This window comes from Sorex fumeus, unplaced genomic scaffold, assembly GCF_029834395.1.
Source record: "Sorex fumeus unplaced genomic scaffold, SorFum_2.1 ptg000014l, whole genome shotgun sequence".
Taxonomy (NCBI): domain Eukaryota; kingdom Metazoa; phylum Chordata; class Mammalia; order Eulipotyphla; family Soricidae; genus Sorex; species Sorex fumeus.
In genome coordinates this window covers 22,824,548-22,844,967 of record NW_026606071.1, presented here as the reverse complement: position 1 = coordinate 22,844,967, position 20,420 = coordinate 22,824,548, and the positions used below count along the sequence as shown (strand labels likewise).

At 35.7% G+C, this 20,420-nt stretch overlaps 1 protein-coding gene across 2 annotated transcripts in view; it reads right to left on the bottom strand.

Moving 5' to 3' along the window:
- Window positions 1-20,420, bottom strand: part of PARD3B (par-3 family cell polarity regulator beta) — a 1,231,823-nt gene that overhangs the window by 646,828 nt on the left and 564,575 nt on the right. For both annotated transcript variants that reach the window (XM_056111836.1, XM_056111837.1), the window contains exon 4: window positions 1,806-1,915. In XM_056111836.1, coding sequence (XP_055967811.1) covers window positions 1,806-1,915 — 110 coding nt within the window. The remainder of the gene's footprint in view (window positions 1-1,805; window positions 1,916-20,420) is intronic.

The window sequence follows — 20,420 nt, the reverse complement described above, 5'->3', positions numbered from 1 at the left end:
ATCCATGGTTACAGATTTTGCATTTCACCCTTTCTTCACAGGGTATGCAGTATTTCTGTTAGTAATAGTGGATCTCCCTCCAAAACACTCACTGATTTTGGTAACTATATGTTGGAAAGATGATGTACCTTATTGCCTTTGGGGAAAGCAAAATCAAAACATTTTCAGTTTGTCGAAACACAAAGCCAGAAATGTGATACCAAATATTGGTGGGGTCTCTTGACTACAAATGGTGGTAACATATTAATCAGGTGCATTTTCACACAGGAGTGTTTTATATGCCGAAAACAAACAATATATAATATTTCCATTGTGCAATTCTTCTCTCATGCTGATATTTATCTTCCTCAAATGCAATATATAACATGTGCATTAGACACACATCTCATAACGTTTCTGCTCACTCTAATAATTAATGTAGAACACATAAACCGTATTTTATTAATGTTCCATTAAGTAAATTTGCTTAAAAAGATGGAGTGTGAAAAGGCATTAAGAACTAAAATATTTTCAGCATCCTTTCCTCCTTATTTACAAAAAGAAATATGGCAAAATATTGCCACAAACCTCAAACCAGAAAGTAACCAATAATTTAGTCTAGTGAGTCCTTAACTCATGCCCATTGGCAGTGTTTTTTGATAAGAATATTTTATACCAAACTGTGAGAATCCATTTAGCTCACTCAGCATCCTAATAGACCTATGTTCTTTTTTTCCCCTCTAAAATTATTATAGGCAGTGAAACTGAAAATGGCAAAAAGGCTTGCTTTTAGGAAGCTTTTTAATATGCTTATATTATTGAAGATCAGCTACCAGAATTATCTATAGCTATTAACCTAAATCTAACTCTCAGGCTATTTCAAAGGATAAACCACACTTACAACTCTTCAAAGCTAGTCAGATTTTAGCAGAAAGACCCTATACTGTCATGTGGAAAAAGGACAGCATTACTTTAGGAAGCTATTCTTTAACTGAAAAACCATTATAAGTATGGCAGATGTAAAGTTGTCTGATTATAAATATTATTTATTTTATTCATTTATTTACTGACCACATCTAGGTGGTAGTCAGGCCTTACTTCTGGCTCTGCATTTAGGGATCACTCCTCAGTGGGCCTGGGGACTATACAAGATTCCAGGGATCAAACCCAGCTTCGCCACATGCAAGACAAGTGCCCTATCTACTGTACTATCACGCAGCCCCCCGCCACTTTTTTAAAAAATATTTTTATACTTTGATTTGTTTCTAGAATCTACAACTTGAGTTTTAGATTCTAGAAACCCAATATGAGCATCACTTATCTATGATATCGGTATCTTGAAATTGTCACTACTCAGTAAAAGCATTCATAAAGTATTGCATTGCATGCTGGAAATATGCAAACCATATTCTGGTGCATTATGAAGCAGAAAGATGAAGTGCACCAGTTAAGAGAATGGACTTTGGAACGAAACAACCTGGATTACATTCTTGGCTCTGTCACTAGTTGTGACCTTAGAAAAATTACTCAGCCTCTCTTTGCCTCACTTTCATTACCAGTAAAATGAAAATAAAAATATATTCTTACGTGAATGTTAAAGATTAGATGACTCGAGGTTCTGAAAATGGTTGTTGGCAGATAATTGGTGCCATATAAATGAGTTATCACTTTAACTATGTACTAGTAATAGCTACTATTATAACAAATACTATATTTCCTACCCAAAGATCCTTATTATAAACTTACTTAAGAAGGCAATGTCACAGTTAGTTTATGGATTGGGCACTTTGATCTTTCATTAGAAATGTGAACGGCAGGATACCTACAGGAATAACAGGTTTCAGACTCTGGCCACTGGGGTGTGAAGTGCTTGGCTGGGCATCAGCAGGTGGGCCTGGCGCTGGGTCACTGCTCCTCCTCACCAGCAGTGGTGTGCCTGGACAACAGAACGAGAGGTGAGAGGTCAAGGAACCCTGGAGGGTGAGAGTGCATGGCACCATGCAATTTAATTAAAAAGCTTTACAACATCCTTTAATATAAAAACATTCTCTTTCTAAGGATGCTTGTAAATTAATCCACTTAATGATCTTTTGTAAGTCATTTATAGAATGACACATGGAAACAAAGAGCTTGCAACTTTTCCCTTTCCCAATACTTGACTTATGAAACAAGTCATTGTACTTAGGGAGTAATTTACACAATGACAAAGTTGAAGGGGTGCAATCTAAACAATTATTAGATTGCTTTGACAGAAAATAGATTTGAATATTTTTTAAAAAATTATCCAGAAGAGAAATGAAAAGTTCTTATGTCAATGTACTGTGTTATTCAGTAGAGGCAGACCTTCATCTATTATTGGCATTGAGTATATCCCAATCTTCAGAATAATGAGATAGTCTGAATAAATTATTTGCTTAAGTTTTAGCATTAATGTCTATTTAAGCACACAAAGATATTGATTCCATTCTCTTTTCTCCTAAAGAAGATAAAACTGATAAGAAAACTAAGTTAGGGGTCTAAAAATATATCCTGCTCATTTTTTAATTTAATGAAAGCTTCCTCTATTAAATATTTGTCTCAGTTATTAAATTCTGAAAACAGATCATATTATTAGAAGGTTCAGTGTAATTCAACCTTACCAGAGATAGTGGCCTAACTACTATGACTACAATTAGGCCTAAAACAATTTGTTTCATACAAAATTGGGCATTGTAGAGGAAATGTCTTTTAAAAAGCAGTTTAAAAATCCTCATATAAAAATTAACTTTTTTTTCTCCGCTTGCTTGTGAGAGGGTGCAAAACATTCGAAAGGCATAAATTTAGCAGCTAAATTTTCCATGTATTACTATTCTGAAAATAATTCCCAAACTCTCTCCCTATTGCAGTTTAAAAGATAAATGTTTCATATCTTACTTTAAATTGTAATAATAAAAACTAAATCTACCTGAAGCTATTTATACATCTGCTAAGTATAGCAACCTCAGCATTGTTATTTTGTATATAAAACAAAAATAACATTTTTCTTCTTTTATTCAGATAGAAGTCACTTTGAAAATAACTTTCAAATAAGAAATTAACATACTACTTAACGTAAAACACTCTGACAAAAGGGATAATAAAATCCAAATTGTTCTTCCTTCTTTTTATTTAATAGGCATCATTATATTATTCCCTACCTCCTTTATCTCCTTATAAAACAAATAAGAAAATATAAAATCAATAATCCTATAGTTGACCATTGTTCTGTGAAAGATTAAACAAAACAAAGCCAACAAAAATGAAGAGTAGAAAGAAAAACATATCTTAAAACCTTAAGATATTATAGTTCCTATAACACAAAAATTCTTTTTGTTTTTTCAGGTCATCTTAAAAATTTCTCAAGTTAAATTCCTGAATTACAATTAATAGTAAGTGAACAAGGAATTGTAAATGTGACATCCTTAGAAGCAATGTGCTATTTTTTAAATCAAGAGAATATCAAACTCAGTGAAGCTGTGAGTTATTGCTAAGCATTCAATCCAAACATCTCCAATGACAAAGAAAGAATTAAAGAAAAAAGTAATATCAGCAAATGATACAAAAATAAAAATATAAGCTTGTTCAGGGCACATAAATTGAACAATTCGCTATTTAATTATATTTTAGGTAAAGGTAAAGGCCCTCCCGTTGATCGTCGATTTGCTCGAGCGGGCCCAGTAACGTCTCCATTGGAGACCTTGTTGTTACTGTGTCTGGCATATCGAATACTCTCGGTAGCTTGCCGGGCTCTCCGAGAGGGGCGGAGGAATCGAACTCGGGTCGGCCATAGTTGGCCGCTTGTAAGGCGAACACCCTACCCGCTGTGCTATCGCTCCAGCCCTAATTATATATATTATATTTTAAAGCTGATATAATATATATAGATACATACATATATATGTAATACACACATGCACACCTATGCAATGGCTCTTTTATAAGGATATTTTATACCAAATTGGGTGAATCCATTAGCATAGGTGTATATATGTATATACAAACACACCATACTATATCTGGATATATGATCTGGATATATGAGGATATATGAGAGTCCTAGACTCATTCCAGTTAAAGGTAATTTTTTTCTTAAGTAATTTGAAGCTTTTTCTTAAAGAAGTCACACTAGTTTCCTTTCAACTTTAATCAATGTCCATGAGTCCTGATTTATTTTTAATATATACTTTTATTAATAAATATACACATTTTGTAATAAATATTCGTGTTTGTACATTCAAACAATAAACCACAAGTTTACAGTATACAGAAAAAGACAGTTAATTTTTGTTTCTGTGTACCACTAATTTTAGAATATTAATCAAAACAAAACTTTTAGACAACTACATATTTTAAACATATGTAATATTCTCAACTTATTAGGAATAAGTTTGCCCTTATCCACTTTTCCATATTATACATTTGAATGGATCCTATGAAGGCACCTAATTTTTCTTTGGCAGTCTTAATGTGTTAATAACAAGTATAAATTATTTCATATTAGAATTGATAATGAGCATCTTTAAATATGAAGTGCTAGCTAAGATTTTTAAACACCCTTTCCTTGGAAATAAAAAACTATATTTTGTGATAATTGCCAGACCCCATTTCAAGGTGAATTGAAGGGAGGATATGAAGTAGCCACTAAACAGGTTGAAATGTACGTTCTAGAGCAGGGGCCACACAAGAAAAAAAATAACGATAATCATATCATGTCAAAACAGGTGAGAGTCAAGAGGGCTTTAGAGTCAAGAAGTCGGATTTTACCTTTCCAGGACATTGGGTTGCTTGGTGATAGTTTCATATAAAACCTGATAATAATGGGTCTGGAATGATGGCAAGTGGGCAAGACATTTACCAGGCATGTGCCTGAGCTGAGTTCGATCCCAGATGTTCCAGGAGTGACCCCTGAGTGCTAAGCCAGCCAGAAGCAAGCTCTGAGTACGTCCAGGTGAATGACCCAAACTAAAAATAAATAACTAAAGACTGATAATAACAACACAGGATAGAACTGGTGGGAAGCTGAATTAAAGTGAAGCATGTGTTAGGCAGCAGGCATAGTACAGCAGGTAGGGCATTTGCCTTGTCCAGGGCCGACCCAGGTTTAGTGCCCTGCATCCTATATGGTCTCCTGAGCACTGCCAGGAGTGATCCCTGAGTGGGGTGTTGCCTGCTCACCCTCAAACAACAAAAATAAAGCATAAAGAGTCAAGACACTGCCCAGTACATAAATGTTTATGAGGAAGATTCCTCTTCAATGTGAAAGAGACAATGGTATTTTAATTGTTGTAAGAAGTGTCATTGATTTATAAAGCTGGACTCCTGAAAGTCAAGTTCATTTTCATGGAATGATATTCAAATTAGACTAGTAATTTTACTTTTGTCAAACCAGATATAGTTTTTTTAAAAAAATATCAAGTGTGTGTGGTTTTGTTTTTTTGTTTTTTGAGTCATACCTAGTGATTCTCAGGCCTGATTCCTGGCTCTGTGCTCAGGAATCATTCCTGATTCCTGGTACTGTAAAATTGATACATGGTGCTGGGGATGAAACCCTGGTCAACAGCTTGCAAACCAAGTGTCTTACCTGATATATTATCTTTGGCTCAAAATAAATTTTTTAAAGGGAAAAAAAAGAACGAGAAATGTTGGAGTACAAGGAGCTTAGGTTTATCAGGTTGCACCCATCACAGTGTTCCCATCACATCACATCACAGGTTGCACCATCACAGTCACTCCCATTACTTTGTTTGTCAGTAACTACTTCTTTGTGCTCTTTTCCCCAACCACTTGGATTAGCACAACAAATACCAGTCTGCTAGACCTTGGAATCTACATCTCCAAGATCAGCCTGCCTGGAGCCAGGCATCTACATCCCAAAGATCAGGCTTGGCTTAGCACCTGGGATCTGCATACCTAAAGCCAGCTAGGTTCCTGTGAGATAAGGGAAACTGCCTCAATATACTGAAATCATTTACTGAAGGCAGTTTGACGGGGAGAAAGTTCAGTCTCATCCAAGCTAGTCAGGACACACAGGAAAACTGCTTCTAGGACAGATTCTCATTTAGCAGATCAACTCACACTAGAACAGATTTCCCTGGATGTGTTTCTCCTCTTCTTGTCCGACCAACATATAAGCATGCATAATATAAATCATTTTGTATGGACACAGTAAGAAATACTATGGGCTTATAGAATTGCTCTCCCAGGGCCATCTCAATCTCAGACTGCAGTGCTCAGGCCAGATATCTTTCCTATTCCTAGCAGCAGGGTCCTAGTCTCATCGTTACTTTTGGATCATGACAGCATTTGCCTATGATCAAACTCTTAACTTATAGTTAAGAATCGTGGCACCTTGGCCTGGCCCATCTCGATGCCAGGGTAGCACATAACTTACCGGCTTGCCCTGGTTCCATCTAGTCCCATGTCGGGACTCTGCCTTTGGGGTGCTAGGAAGTGAGGGCAACTGAGGCTTAAGTTGAGAAAGCAGATGCCAGGGAGTGAATAATATTCAAAGCCAATCAACTCCTAAGTTACAAAGCATGATATTAATTAATTGTCTTCCTGTATCTATACAAAAAGGACATTGCATTAAAGCAAACTATTCAAAAGACATAAGGAGAGGAGAAAGGCAGTATTAACTTACAGTACAAGTTCAGTGTCCTAGAAGGATGAGACCTTACAAAGTGGTTGGGGAAAAGAGCACAAAGAAGTAGTTACTGACAAACAAAGTAATGGGAGTGACTCGGGAGCACTGTGATGGGTGCAACCTGATAAACCTAAGGTCCTTGTACTCCAACAGAGAAAGGACCTCAAAATTGAAACATATGCTATTTATTAGTACTAGTAAGCTAAAATGTTATTCACAATTTACTCTTAATATTGAGAAAACATTTTACTTTAATGACCAAAGTCCAAAAGTTATGTTCAAAGAATAATCATGCCCTTTGAAATCATTGTTTAAAAACTATTAGACACAAATTTAAATACACCCAGAGTTTTATACAACTGTACTATGATTTACCACACAATGAAATATTTCAGGGCCATCAGGAACTATATAAGAATTATTAATATGGTACTTGCTCTAGGTTTTAGGGAAGGAGTTGTGGGTGGGAAAACTGTGATTTAATACATAGTTTTACAACAATGCCATCTTGCAACTGATGTGTGTGTTTGGGATGGGTGTTAATCTATGGATACTGGCTTTGCCAGTGAATCTGTAGACTGTACTGGAACAAATTTTGTTTTATTTATCTAGATATACTGAAAATTATTGAAAGTCAATGAGAAAGTAATAATGAAGTATCCCTTGAAACTTAGTATTTCTGATTTGGCATTTAGCTGTTGATGGCTCTGTCCTTACCAGACATGTTGTGGCTATGTTAGGAAAACACTGGCCATGTGTACATGCCAGGCTTGTCTAATTCTCAGGAAAAAAAAGCTTATACAAATACGTCCTGATCTTTCTTTAAGAAGATAGTTGCACAAAAGCACTAGTCTTCAGCCAACTACAACTGAAATCCGTTCACAGGTTTTATACATGTTAGTACCCAATTCTCAATCTTTTTAAATGACAATAAAACCAAAAATCAAAAGGGTACAGTTACATGTCCAAATATCCCCCAAAATATAAATAATGGACAGCAGAGGAAAGTCACCTATTTTAGCATGGCATAAAGAATATTGAAAAAGCATTAATGGGTGTAGCCCCTCAAAAAAGCAACAACTTCTTGAAAGGTTTGAATCACTCTATCAATGTGTAATGAGTTATACCAAAGCCAACATAAAATTAAGATGTAAATTCTGTAAATTAAAGTTTTGGTTATTATAAACCCATCTCACATATATCATTCTTAATGGCATGTTATTAATATAGTTATGGGGGTATGAAGTTTATGTATGCAGTTATAAAGATTGAAATCAAACCAGAAAAAGTATTCCTATGTGATACGGTGGGCAGAGAAAATAATGGCTTCAAACATGAAGCCCTGCATCAAACATCTCAAAGTCAGATCCTATAGAATGTATTATAAGTTGGAGCAGGGATTTATTTAAATACATTTAATGATTCTCCTGGGTAAAACTGGAAGGCGAGCTTGTCATCAATATTGGTGTAATTTCACATGAGGGCATTGACAGTTGGACACTACAGAGGTCCAGGTAAAGTGCTGACAAGGCATTCTATAAGTACCAGAAGGTCTCAAGGTTGGAGAGGCTGGAGGAGGGGCAAGGATAAATAAGTTGAAGCAACAAAACGAGTTTGACATAAATATATGGATATGACTTCCAGAGATACAGTGCAACGAGATGAGGCTGGACGAACACAACCTGCCTTCTGAAGACTAGATCCCTCTTCCTGGCTCTGTGTAACAACCAGGAGGCCTCTCCAGCCTGAGCCCACCAGCATTTCCTATCTGTGCAAAATGTATTCATTCCCACTTTTTTGATAGATCTTTGACAAGATCTATATATCTGTTCAATTTCTTGTTCAAGGACTCATTGGTCCTCTTCACCCCACCCCCCGACACTCTACCTCTCTTATTTGTACATTTTACTTTATTTTTTGTCATATGGTACAGGTCAAATGGAAAATGTATGTGTGTTAACCTAGCTCCAATAAGGAGACTAAAATAGGGAATTTAGGTCATAAATCTTTTGGACTTGATTTCTACTCTAATTTTGTCTACCTATCTATTGTGGGATCACATTCTAGGAGACTAGATGTAAGAAAGAAAGAAGAAAGATACCTCTTCAAAACAAAAATAATTATTTTAATCTATAGAGGTCAGAAGAAAGGTTTAGATAGCAAGATACAAAATTAAGTAGGTAGAAAAGGGGTCACTAAAAAAACGTTCTTCCATAGTAACATGGGGTTATCTGTGAGATGCTTGGCCCACTGGCAATACAGACTAATGTGTCTCCCAGAGGGCATGGTATCTTTTTCAGGTGATTAAAATGTATTGGTATTGGTATTGTCTTCTAATAATTCTGTTACTATCTCCATTTGAAATAAGATATTTGAAAGTGGTACATCCATTGGATTTTGGAAAATAACTACTATGTCTCTTTGTGAGGAGTTTATGGGCATCAGAATAGGCATTTCTGATGATGACCTCTCCACCACAGTGAAATCTGGAGACCCCTACAAAAATTGGCAAATATACCAGTGGCAGTACAATTTATGGAAAAATATCAAGACAAGATCCCTTTCCCTACAGGAGTGCCTGATTAGGTTTGTGCCTGGCTGTGATGAATGCAGCAGCTGTGACATGCTTGTAGTCACTGTGATGGAAAAACCACACAAGAGAAACCAAGTTAAATTTGAGCAGAATTTTAGCTGTCCAAATACTTTAGTCTTAAATATCACTCCATTAAGAAAGTGACTCCCAGTATTGCCATAAAAAGAGCAAAGAAGTTCAAGTTGACTAGCAGTGCCATTTTTCTTTCATTTTTGGATTGCAAAAAAACATTTCTGCTCAGCACATAATGGGACAAATGCAAGTAATTCATAGACTAGTCACTAACTACACAATAGATATGAATGAACACATATGTGATAAAATATCTCTGAGTATTTGGAAAACCACTCAAATTGGAATGCCATACCATAAAAAAACTAATAGCAGGGTTTTAAACTGACTTTTATTGGGAATTAGACTTTTCTCTGAAGATGGTTATGCCTTCAACTTGAAGTTTATTGTTGTTATATTCTCAAGGGTACTTTTTTTTTTCTATCGATGTTTTCACATTTATCCATTTGTCATATACAAATCTACAAGTTTTCATGTTGCTGAAACAATTTTAGTATATCAATTTACTCATGCTATTTAAAGTCATTTAATGCCATGTCTTAGACATGCACCAGGTTCTAAGTGTTATGTTAAGAACCATGACAAGCAATAAAGAAACGAAACTCACTGCATGAGTTTTAAAATGTTAATGGAAAAAAATCACAAGCAGTCATTCTTTAAATTACAGTAAATGCACAATATCTATTAATTTCTTTTTTAAAAAGAAAAATGAAAAACTGAAGGAGAGTCAGCTAGAAAGGAGACTCAGTATGAATAAAGGTCTTGATCTTTGCACGGTACTCTGTAAAAGGGGGAAAAAGGCAACTGAATTAAAATATTCACAGAAAGACTCTGAATCTGAGTCTTTGTTGAAATGAAATTGAAATGAAGACACTTGACTGTGCAACATCTACCTCCAATATTTGCTTGGGCATTGGAGATCCCACTTGTTTTTCCCAATCTCCTACATCTATTGATTATATCTAGTGCTACAATCCTGGCCATGAGCTACATGCTGTATAGATTCATCTGCCATAGTCTAAAAATGTTCTGTTTTCAGACTCTACTTTCAGGGTGTATGCTGACACTACCATCTAAATGATAATTCTAATTCAGTCAGTGATAACTCTGTTCATTAAAGTATTGGCCATTTCTACTTACAGGGAATACTGAGATACAGATTTGCTTTGGAACTAATGAATCTTATGTTTACATCCCCTCATTTGAATGCACCTCCAATAAGATCCTAGCTGGACTTTTAACAACAAGACCACATGATTATGTGATTTTGTGAATTTTAAGTGAGAAAATGATCTTTATATCAATAGGGTATCATTTCTGTTAAAGAACTGTCTTCTTTATCACACTCTCCTTCATCTTAGGAGAACTGAGTGTGTCCAAAAAACATTTTAGGATTAAATGAAAATGAAGCTGGAGATGCAGTTCTTTTGAATATAGAAAACTACAGCTGTTCTCTGAAACAACTGTGAGCAGTTACATTATTGTCAACCTGATTAGGAAAGTTGGCACATCTTTATTATTCACTGTGCTGACACACTCAGCTTTGTGATCCACAGGTACAAGCTCGGTGATATACTGAAATACTGTGATCCCAGTTCTTGCATTCATGTTAGAGTAGCACTGTAGTACTATTCCCCCATTGTTCATCCATTTGCGCGAGTGGGCACTAGTAACATCTCCATCGTGATACTTGTTGCTACTGTTTTTGGCATATCGAACACGCCATGGGGAGCTTGTCAGGCTCTGCCATGTGGGTGGGATACTCTCGGTAGCTTGCTGGACTTTCTGAGAGGGACGGAGGAATCGAACTCAGGTCGGCCACATGCAAGGCAAATGCCCTACCCACTGTGCTATCGCTACAGCCCCATGTTAAGAGTACCACAAGATAAACATGATTTAAAATGTATCCGTGGTGGTGGGAAATGGGCATTGGTGGAGGGATGGGTATTTGATCATTGTATAGTTGAAACCTAAGCACAAAAATTTGTAAGCCTACAACTGTACTTCATGATGTCTCACTAATAAAAATTAAAAAAATAAATGAATAAAGTTAATCACTCTTGGTGCAGAACTAAAATAAAATAAAATAAAATAAAATGTACAAAGCCAGACACAGAAAACAGAAAATTCTTTCACTCACCCAATGTATAAAAAATATATATAATTATTCAAATCACTCAGTTCTGATAGTTGGTGAAAAAAAAATCTCTCTCAAAGGAAAGTGATTTGAAAATGTTACACATAATTAAAATTTCTTACTGAAATAAGATGCAAACTTGTAGCAGTTTCACAGATTTCATGGAAGTATGTGTGAAGGTTTATGTTTTATATCACAACATTATTTAAGCAAAAACTTTAATTGACCATAATAGAACAGACTGATATATCTACTTATTCAGTGTATGAAAATATATTACATATGAAGATTATATCAGGAAATATGTAGTCAAAATCATAGAAATATAATAATTTTGTTATTGCTACCATCAATTAACAAACTATTTTCATATTTTGATATTTTTTGGATATTATCTTTATTAAATTTGAAATTTGTAAATTTTTTCCCATTATAACTAACCATTTGAGGGTATTTATAATTATATTTTCTATCTTAAATAGCATTCTCCTCAAATCACATGCTTTGAAAGACCCACAAGGGCTACAACAGTAACACAGTGGATGGGGTACTTGACTTGCATGTGGTCAAACAAGGTCCTGTCCCTGGCACCAAATATAGTCTCCCAAGCCCCTGAAAACTGTTAGGTGTGACCATAGTACCATCCCCCAATGCCTCCAAAAAAGAGAAAAAAATAATGGTCCACAGAATTTGGGTTTGAATGTGTCTTTATTGGGCTTTCATATCCTGTTCTGTCTTATAATAGAGTTAAATTTTTAGTATTTACCCTTAGTTTACTTAATGAATATGATGAAATATCTGAAATACACTAGAGTATCTTCTAAGCATACTGAACATGGTAAATACGCAACACAAATAGAAAACAACACAATACCAATACACACTACACGTTACATATAATTCAAATATTAAGTGGCGCAATACAAAATCCTGATTTTGTAGAGGTTGTCAATATCTGGAGGAAGACAGATAATAAGTACATCTACAAGTAAATGAGGTTTTTTAAGACAAAAACAAAGCAAATTCTTTGGACCTTGAGAATAAGACAGGAGGTGGGGCCTCCAACTGAGAGGTCTCTGAGAACAAGTGACTCACTGCTCTCTGTTGCCATCATTTAGGATAGGCAGCCCTAAAGGGCACTTAACAAATCATGCTGAGTTGAATAGAAAAAAAAAAAGGAACTGTAGAAACAAAGATCAACCTCTAAATTCAGAAATTTGGGAATCTGAAATGCTCCACACAAAGGCACTTCCTTTGTTCATGAAAGGAACAAAGTTTGTGCCTCCTGATATGTAAATAAATTGTGATTGTCAGGTTTGTTTCCCTTCACCAACATTTTTTTCTTCAGCATTAACATTTATTTTAAAACAAACACTATTCACACTAATGAAGCATATGTTATCACCCTTGCAATTTAATGATAAATGAGCATAAAAGTGCCATCAACACCAATGCTAAACAAATCCAGGAGATCCTCTGTAATGTTGACTACAATACTGACAACTACTTTGTTCTATGAGAAATCTCTTGCCTAGTGAATTCAACTTTTATTTTCCTACAGTTGATCGTATTAGAGTCTTGGCATTTATGATGCTAATCTATATTCACAAGGTTTAGACAACTCAGAATCCACCTAACAACTCAAATATTTAAAGTGGGTAAAGAAGCTTGTGGCTTTAAAAACTACGTTTTAAAGGTGAACATTCAGTCATTGATACTGATAAGATTTGTTCAGGAAGAAAATAGGCATGAATCAATTAAGTAAAGGAGAAAGTGACTAAAGAGAATAAAGAGTCTAATTTTAAAAACACCTTCACTTCACAAAGGAAGCTTTAATTTGACCTATTCATATAGCAGTGAGGCTTCCAAAGACAAATGATCTACATTGCATCTTTTTTAAGTACTGAAGAACAGTTAAGATGTATTTTGGGGAAAAATATGTAGTGTGTGAATGCATGAAAAATACATAAAAATAAGTATTTGTAAGATAAAATAGTTTATGCTCCAAGCCCAGTGTACATTTTTTCCAACGGTTTCTTTAATTTGTTAATGAAAATATAAAATGAAACTTTATTTTCAAGTAAGACCAGTTTACCTAGGAAACATAAGACAGAGAAGAAGGCAAGAAGAGGGAATTCTATGAAGTGAAAGACAGGAATTAGACACTCCAACATGATGGACGGGAAATTCCAAAGTGGAATGTATCTGAAGTGAGTCTTTTTATATGTGCAGTGTAGGGGAGTCTGGACAGAGGTGTAATAGTAATATTTTATTCTACATGGAGCACATTTCGGATAGCTCATTAGGGCAAATGATGATGGTCTGTACCAAGTGTCTAAGGGATCTTTCTTTAGTGCAATATTTTAAGCCACTGCTTCCCATTGAGTGGAGAACAATCTATGAAGACTATTTCACTAGCTTTTTGCAATACGAGAAAAGGGAAAATCAGGAAAGTCTTCAGGTCATTGAGCTGCAGTTGCAAACAATTACTGGTAACATCAAAGTACTACATTTAAATCACCAAGTCCTTCATGATAGATGAGAAACATCCACACGTCAATTTAAGGCATCCTGGGCACAGATCTATATGATTTATCAGCTGTATTTGAACCCTTTGATCATTACGTTTTATTGAATGGTTCAAAGTCACTGGTAGGACTGAAAGAAGTGGTGTGTTATGGAACCATTATCTCTAAGAACCACTCAAAAAATGGTTACATGCCAGTGACTGTGTGCCCCCAAATGTTGTCTTCTGAAGTAGCATAAGAACCAAATTTTAAACCAGAGTCAATAAATTGAAAGTTTAATGCAGAAAAAACATAAAGCTGGGCTTCCCTGGGAAAAGGAGTGCCAGAGAAAAATTTATTTTAGTCATGTCCTAGCTTCTGTGGCAACTTTCTCAACATTTATCACTATGGATTGAGATCTCATTTGTTGATTCAGAGCTACTCTTAGACCTCAGGGATTAGATTCCACGTCAGGCACCTTCTACCTTATGAATCTATAGTTAGGGGTTGTATACTCTCTGTGATGTGGAACTGGTCCTAGCTGTCAAAGCCTTTGTGACCTCACTTTAGATAACTGTAATCTAATCCACTTGAAAGTATCCTGAAAGACCACCCAGGTATTTCATATGGCTGCTTCCTTGCTACTAAATAGGTCCATTACTCAAACTGGAGCACATTACACTTGCAGACTAATTCACCCTGTGGCATAGCAAGGCAATGATCTACAGACCATTACTGACTTTTCCAGGAGACTCTTGGCATCAGATTCAGAGTACATCAAAATTCAAAGGCCATACAAACAAAACTAGATGGTGTTTCTGTGGTTCTTTAGAAGAGGCAAGATGCACTTGCTAGTGGCATTTAAGCCCTAAATTCCAAGGGGAAGGGTTTGGACACAGATGACATATAAATCTAAGTATGAGAAATAGAGAATTTTCCTTTAATTTAAAATAATAACCTATAAAGAGAATATTGAGTTACTGAAATGACTTTGTCACATCAATTTAAACAAAAGAAGCCAAATGACTAATAAAAATTGGACATTCTTGACTCTTTCAAGGAATAGAACAAGTAAATGTTTTATCACTTTCTCTCCAGAGGTCCTAGAAATCAATCTAATTATACCATAACATCGGATGTTTATGAACTTGGAGGTAAATGTCTGTTTTTATCTAGTTTATGCTCCAAGCCCAGTATACAAATATACTGCATTGTATTAAGTTAGTATTTATCAAAAATTAATATAAAATAGGATACTTGATAAAAAGTCACAGCATCACAAATTAAAAACATAATCAACCCAGATAAAAGGAATCTGATAATGCAATTTAACATAGATCTTCCATAAAATAAGTATTATGTTTCAGGTGCTGATAAGAGGCCAGTATCTACATCAGTCATTTGAACCTGTCAAATGGTTCTGGAGATCAGAGTCCTTTAATTTGAGATGAAGAATCATAACCACCTCTTCAGGGCTTTTCAGGTCAAGTAAACCAATACAGAATGCTTCTTTCAAAGCAGACAGGAAGGGAAGGAGGAACTGCCATTATAAGCTATAGATGAAAGTTCACATGCTCTCAGAACTGTGTGTGTACTATGGTTTATCCTTGTATAGGTCATCTCATAGAATACTATCTATACGAGAGAGAGAGAGAGAGAGAAAGAGAGAGAGAGAGAGAGAGAGAGAGAAAGAGAATTATACAGATGAGGTATTTTGGCCTCAACAGGAAACAGGGTGAATGCTTAGACATGTCAGTGACTTGGCTAAATTATTTAATGTGCACAACTGTATGGCATGTAGGATGGGTATGTGTCTAGTTTGTGACAATCTTTGGTTGTTTTCTTGACGTCTACCCACTATTTTCACAAATGGCTCATAATGAGATTTGTTCATATCCCTGATCACTTTTCGAAGACAGTTGTTAAATGGATTTTGAAAAGAAAAAAAAAACAGTAATTTTAAACTAGACTTACATATCACAATAAGACTTACTACCCAAAACACATTTTAGCAACGCAGATGATTAACACATTTTAAGTAAGGGCTGAGGAAATAAGACTCTCCCTCCTAATGGGCAGTATACCACAGTTCTATTACAAAGGGTTGTAGACATTAGGATGAGAGGAATTGCTGGACATTAAGCAATCTACTACAGCTTGTACTACCATAGACTAATTTCATAAGCCTTATGTTTAGAATACAGATTTCATAAACCCTTATGTTTAGAATAGATTTCATTTCCTATCTAAAACAAACATATGGTATCAAACAGTCTTTTAATGCTCAGATTTAAATAGTTTTAAAGAGATAAAAAAGACTGAAATAGTTCTGTGATTCGAGCATGCTTAACGACAGCAATATTTATATAAACATATTGGCAGAGGAAATGTTAAGTTCTCAATAACTAAGTGGGCTCATGATTTCATTTTAGAGGAAACATTTTTGTCTAAAAAATTCACAGCTTCATACATGGAAATGGTGGACTAAATGACTAGAAGACCAACTTTCCACAAGTTTTCAGCATTTAACCAATTTGATTCTAAATTTTAAAGGCACCAGCAGTACAGCACCTGAATATTTGTCAAGGACGGTTTGTTTTATTTTCTATAAATTTTGTGAAAACATTCAACACACAAAGTATGGGTAGCCCTCCTGGGTGCCAGATAGTTTTATGCTCTTTTCTCTCACTTTTACCTCAGGAGGATCTCTTGATTCTTGAATGCAGTGTTTTCTCATTCTGTCGGTTGAAAATCTTTCAAGAGAATTCAAATCAACCTAAGGTATTATGATCATCATCCTATACCATAGTGAGTTGGAAAATACCAGTTTACACACAACAAAGCTATACTTTGTTTCTTTTGTTTCATAGAATAATGGCATATGTGCTGAATAGCAATCCAAATATATTTCTTGCTTTTGCCATGGTAATGATCAAAAAAAGAAATAAATCTTTTTTTCTCTTAACTTGCCTTCCTGGAAATGTAATATAGCAGGTTTGCAACCCTAAACTGTCTCAATAATTCCTGAAAGATACACATCTATCTCCAGAGTGAATGTGATCATCTACTTCCAGAGGTAGTTCTGGTTTTGAAGCTCTATGTCCTACTAAACTTAATTTTGCTCAGCAAGTTTACTGGAATCTAGCTAAACATGAGGAACTATGCTACAACTTGGGGAATCAAAATAAATATGACATGATCCTTAACCTCGAAAGGTCTCTGAAGAAACTTTTATTATATAATTATATATTGGACAGTGTTACTAAATATATCCAAGTACTTTGCAAAGTACTGAAGAATAAGGAGAAGTTTAATTTTAGCTGTTGGAGACAGTCTTGCAAGTTTGACACCTTGATTAGTAGACACATATACATATGGGTACTCATATATATATATATATATATATATATATTACTCATATATATATATATGCATGTGCACGTGCACACACGCACACACAAACATACTCATGCAACCATCTATCTACCCATATCCAACCATTTATTTCCTACTATGTTCAAATCACCTTTGACAGGTCAAAGATGGGAGAAACACTGCTGAATAAAACAAGGGGGGGATCTTTTATGCTCTTGGTCCAGTGGTGAATGCAACATAACAGGATGAAATAATAAAAGAAATGAATGGTAAAGACCAGGCAGAGAAAGGCTTTTAGTCATAAAGGAGGGACTTTGAGTGCGGGTAGATGAAAGTAGATTGAGATGTCCCCAGAGCACTGATTCATTAGATTAACAGCAGCAAGGGCCTGGCTCGGGGGGGTGGGGGGGGTCTATAATTTAGACACAGCAAAGTAATGAAAAGCAAATGCACACTTATTTGTAACTATTGTTTAAATTAATTGCCAAAAACAAAGAAGAGACTTAGATAGGGGATATCCTCTGACACAAGAGGCCATGAAAATAAAAATTGCAGAAACAAACAATCAAAATCAGATTTTATCATGTTTCTGCTTCAAATACTAATTTCTGATCATTTACATTACAATAAAATCAGCTAACTACCAAGTTTTGCAAGACTAAATAATAACTCCCTCTCATCTTATTCTCCATCCAGCCCTCCTTTTCACTCTGTAGGATCTCAAATGTGTCCAGACTGTCTCAGAGCCTTTGCACTAGCTGATCTCTTAGTTTTATATAATATTCTTCCCTTCTCCAGTGCCCTACTATTATGAGAAAAACTTTGCACTTTTTTAAAATGTGCAATTTACTCATACCCAGAATTAAAATTTTTGGAAACAGAGATTGTGGCTCTTTTTACTATGATATCCCAAAGTTGTAGCATGCCCGGGGACTTTGTAAATATTAGTTATATTAAGAAAGCAATAAAATGTTGAAATAGGTATAGGTTAAGTAATCATGCAAGAAAGCAGATGTGTATGAATTAAGACATAGAGAGTTGACTGTCCAACCAACAATACTCACTGCTCATTCACTTTTTTTGTTTTTTGTCTTTCAATTTTGGGATCATATCCAGAGGTGTTCAGAACCTACTTCTGACTCTGAGCTCAGGAATTACTCCTGGTATGCTTAGTGGACCATGTGGGCTATGGAGGCCAAACTGAGGATGGTAGCATGCAAGGTAAGCACCCTTCCCATTGTAATTTTTCTCTGACCCCTGATTCAACTTTTAATACAATATATGAAGTTTATGTATAAATATTGTGGGACGAGACATCAAGGTAGAATATCGGAGATCTGGAACAAGAATCACCTTTTGTCATAGGTTGTTATTAAAACCCAAGGGATATTACGTGGCTGTAAATAGAAACCAGAAACAGATATCCAGCTCCATGAATATAGAAAAAACAGTAATAGGACAACTCTACTGATTCTGGAGTGTGTGCAGAATTAATCTGAGGCAGAGAATCTGAAAGCTAGATCATCCACAAGAAAAGCATGGAATAACTACTGTCGATAGTCTCTGAGGATCATTCAAGAAAAAAATTAATACCCTAATATAGTCTTTAAGGAACTGGTAGGAATCAATTCCTCCCCTATAATAAAAGTTATCCGTGACATTAGTGACAAGCTATTTAACCCACCTAAAGGGCACAGTACATGTGTTGCATAGGCAGGTTTATAGGAGAAATGCTGACACATTTTGGCAATGGCAGCAGACCAAAAGGAAAGTAAAGCACAGCCATCTAATGCAAGCCCATCTAACTGCTGCTGTGAATCACCCTGATTATGAGTCACAAGCATGCAATCACCAGCATACAGAAACTCCTGACTAATAGCCGTGAGCAGTTTGCCTTCACTATCTAAGTGTCACAGACTGAACACACTCTTGCCTGACCTAAACTCGGCATTAATACCTGAATCACAGCCTGGGGAAGCTCAATATTCCACTGCAGGAAAGGAGATAAACAGCAACAATACAAAGATGCAGTCCTTTTTAGTGTTGCTAGTTAAACTGATGCATTTAATCTTTCTCCGCCATCTCTGACATCCTGTCATCTTCTCTTGGTGGAATGTTATTTAAACACTCCTGCAGAAAACTGGTTTTCTCAAAGACTTTTCCACATACCAAATGGCAAATAAAATGAAATCATTGGCTATATTCAGCACCGTGAGACACAAATCATTAGGCTGCCGGAGGATAAGCCGATCATAGTTTCAAAACCAGAAAAACCACATAATCATTAGCAATAGCACCTTCCTAGGAGACTGAAATTCACAAATTGTTTCTGTAGTATGAGATATGCATAAACTGCTCTGGAAACAAATGATATGCTTCATTAACTATTCTGGTGTGAATGTACTATATATCTATAGGGAAATTACCCATATCAAATGGTTTCTTCTCACCTTTGTCTAGCATGACAAGAGAATTATAGAGTCTTTTCAGAAAGAAATGATCAACATATCTGGACAAATGTCCACTTACCCACCACCTCCATTATCACAGACAGTGTGTCCTTCCATTTGAGGGCACAAAATTAAATAGATGTGTGGCCCATGTTTTAAGGAGGAATGCATCCTTGTGGAAAATAATAATAATGTCAAAGCTCGTGAAGAATCATCAGTCACAATTTTAAGTGTTTTGAATGCCAATTAATCTTCCAGCCCATTTCCTAGCTAGGAAAGGAAAACCAAGTGGATAGAGAGATAGTAGATGCAAGGCTCTGGCCTTGCATGCAGCTGACGGCCATTCAATGCCTGATTCTGCCTATGGTTCTCTGGGTTCTTCACCAGAGGTTATTCCTGAGCCTAGAGTCAGAAATTGCCCATGAGTACCACAGGGTATGATCCAATGTCATTTCCTAACTTCCTCCACCCATCCCCCCACAGACACAGATCAAAATATGGCTAAATGATGTGCTCCTAGCTAAACCTAGTAAACACTAACAGTGGATTTCAAACCCATGAAATACTCTTTGAAAGCCTGCACTAATATTCCTACATGTATAGCTTTCCAAGGAAATTCCTGGGAACAAATCAAGGAAGATAATAC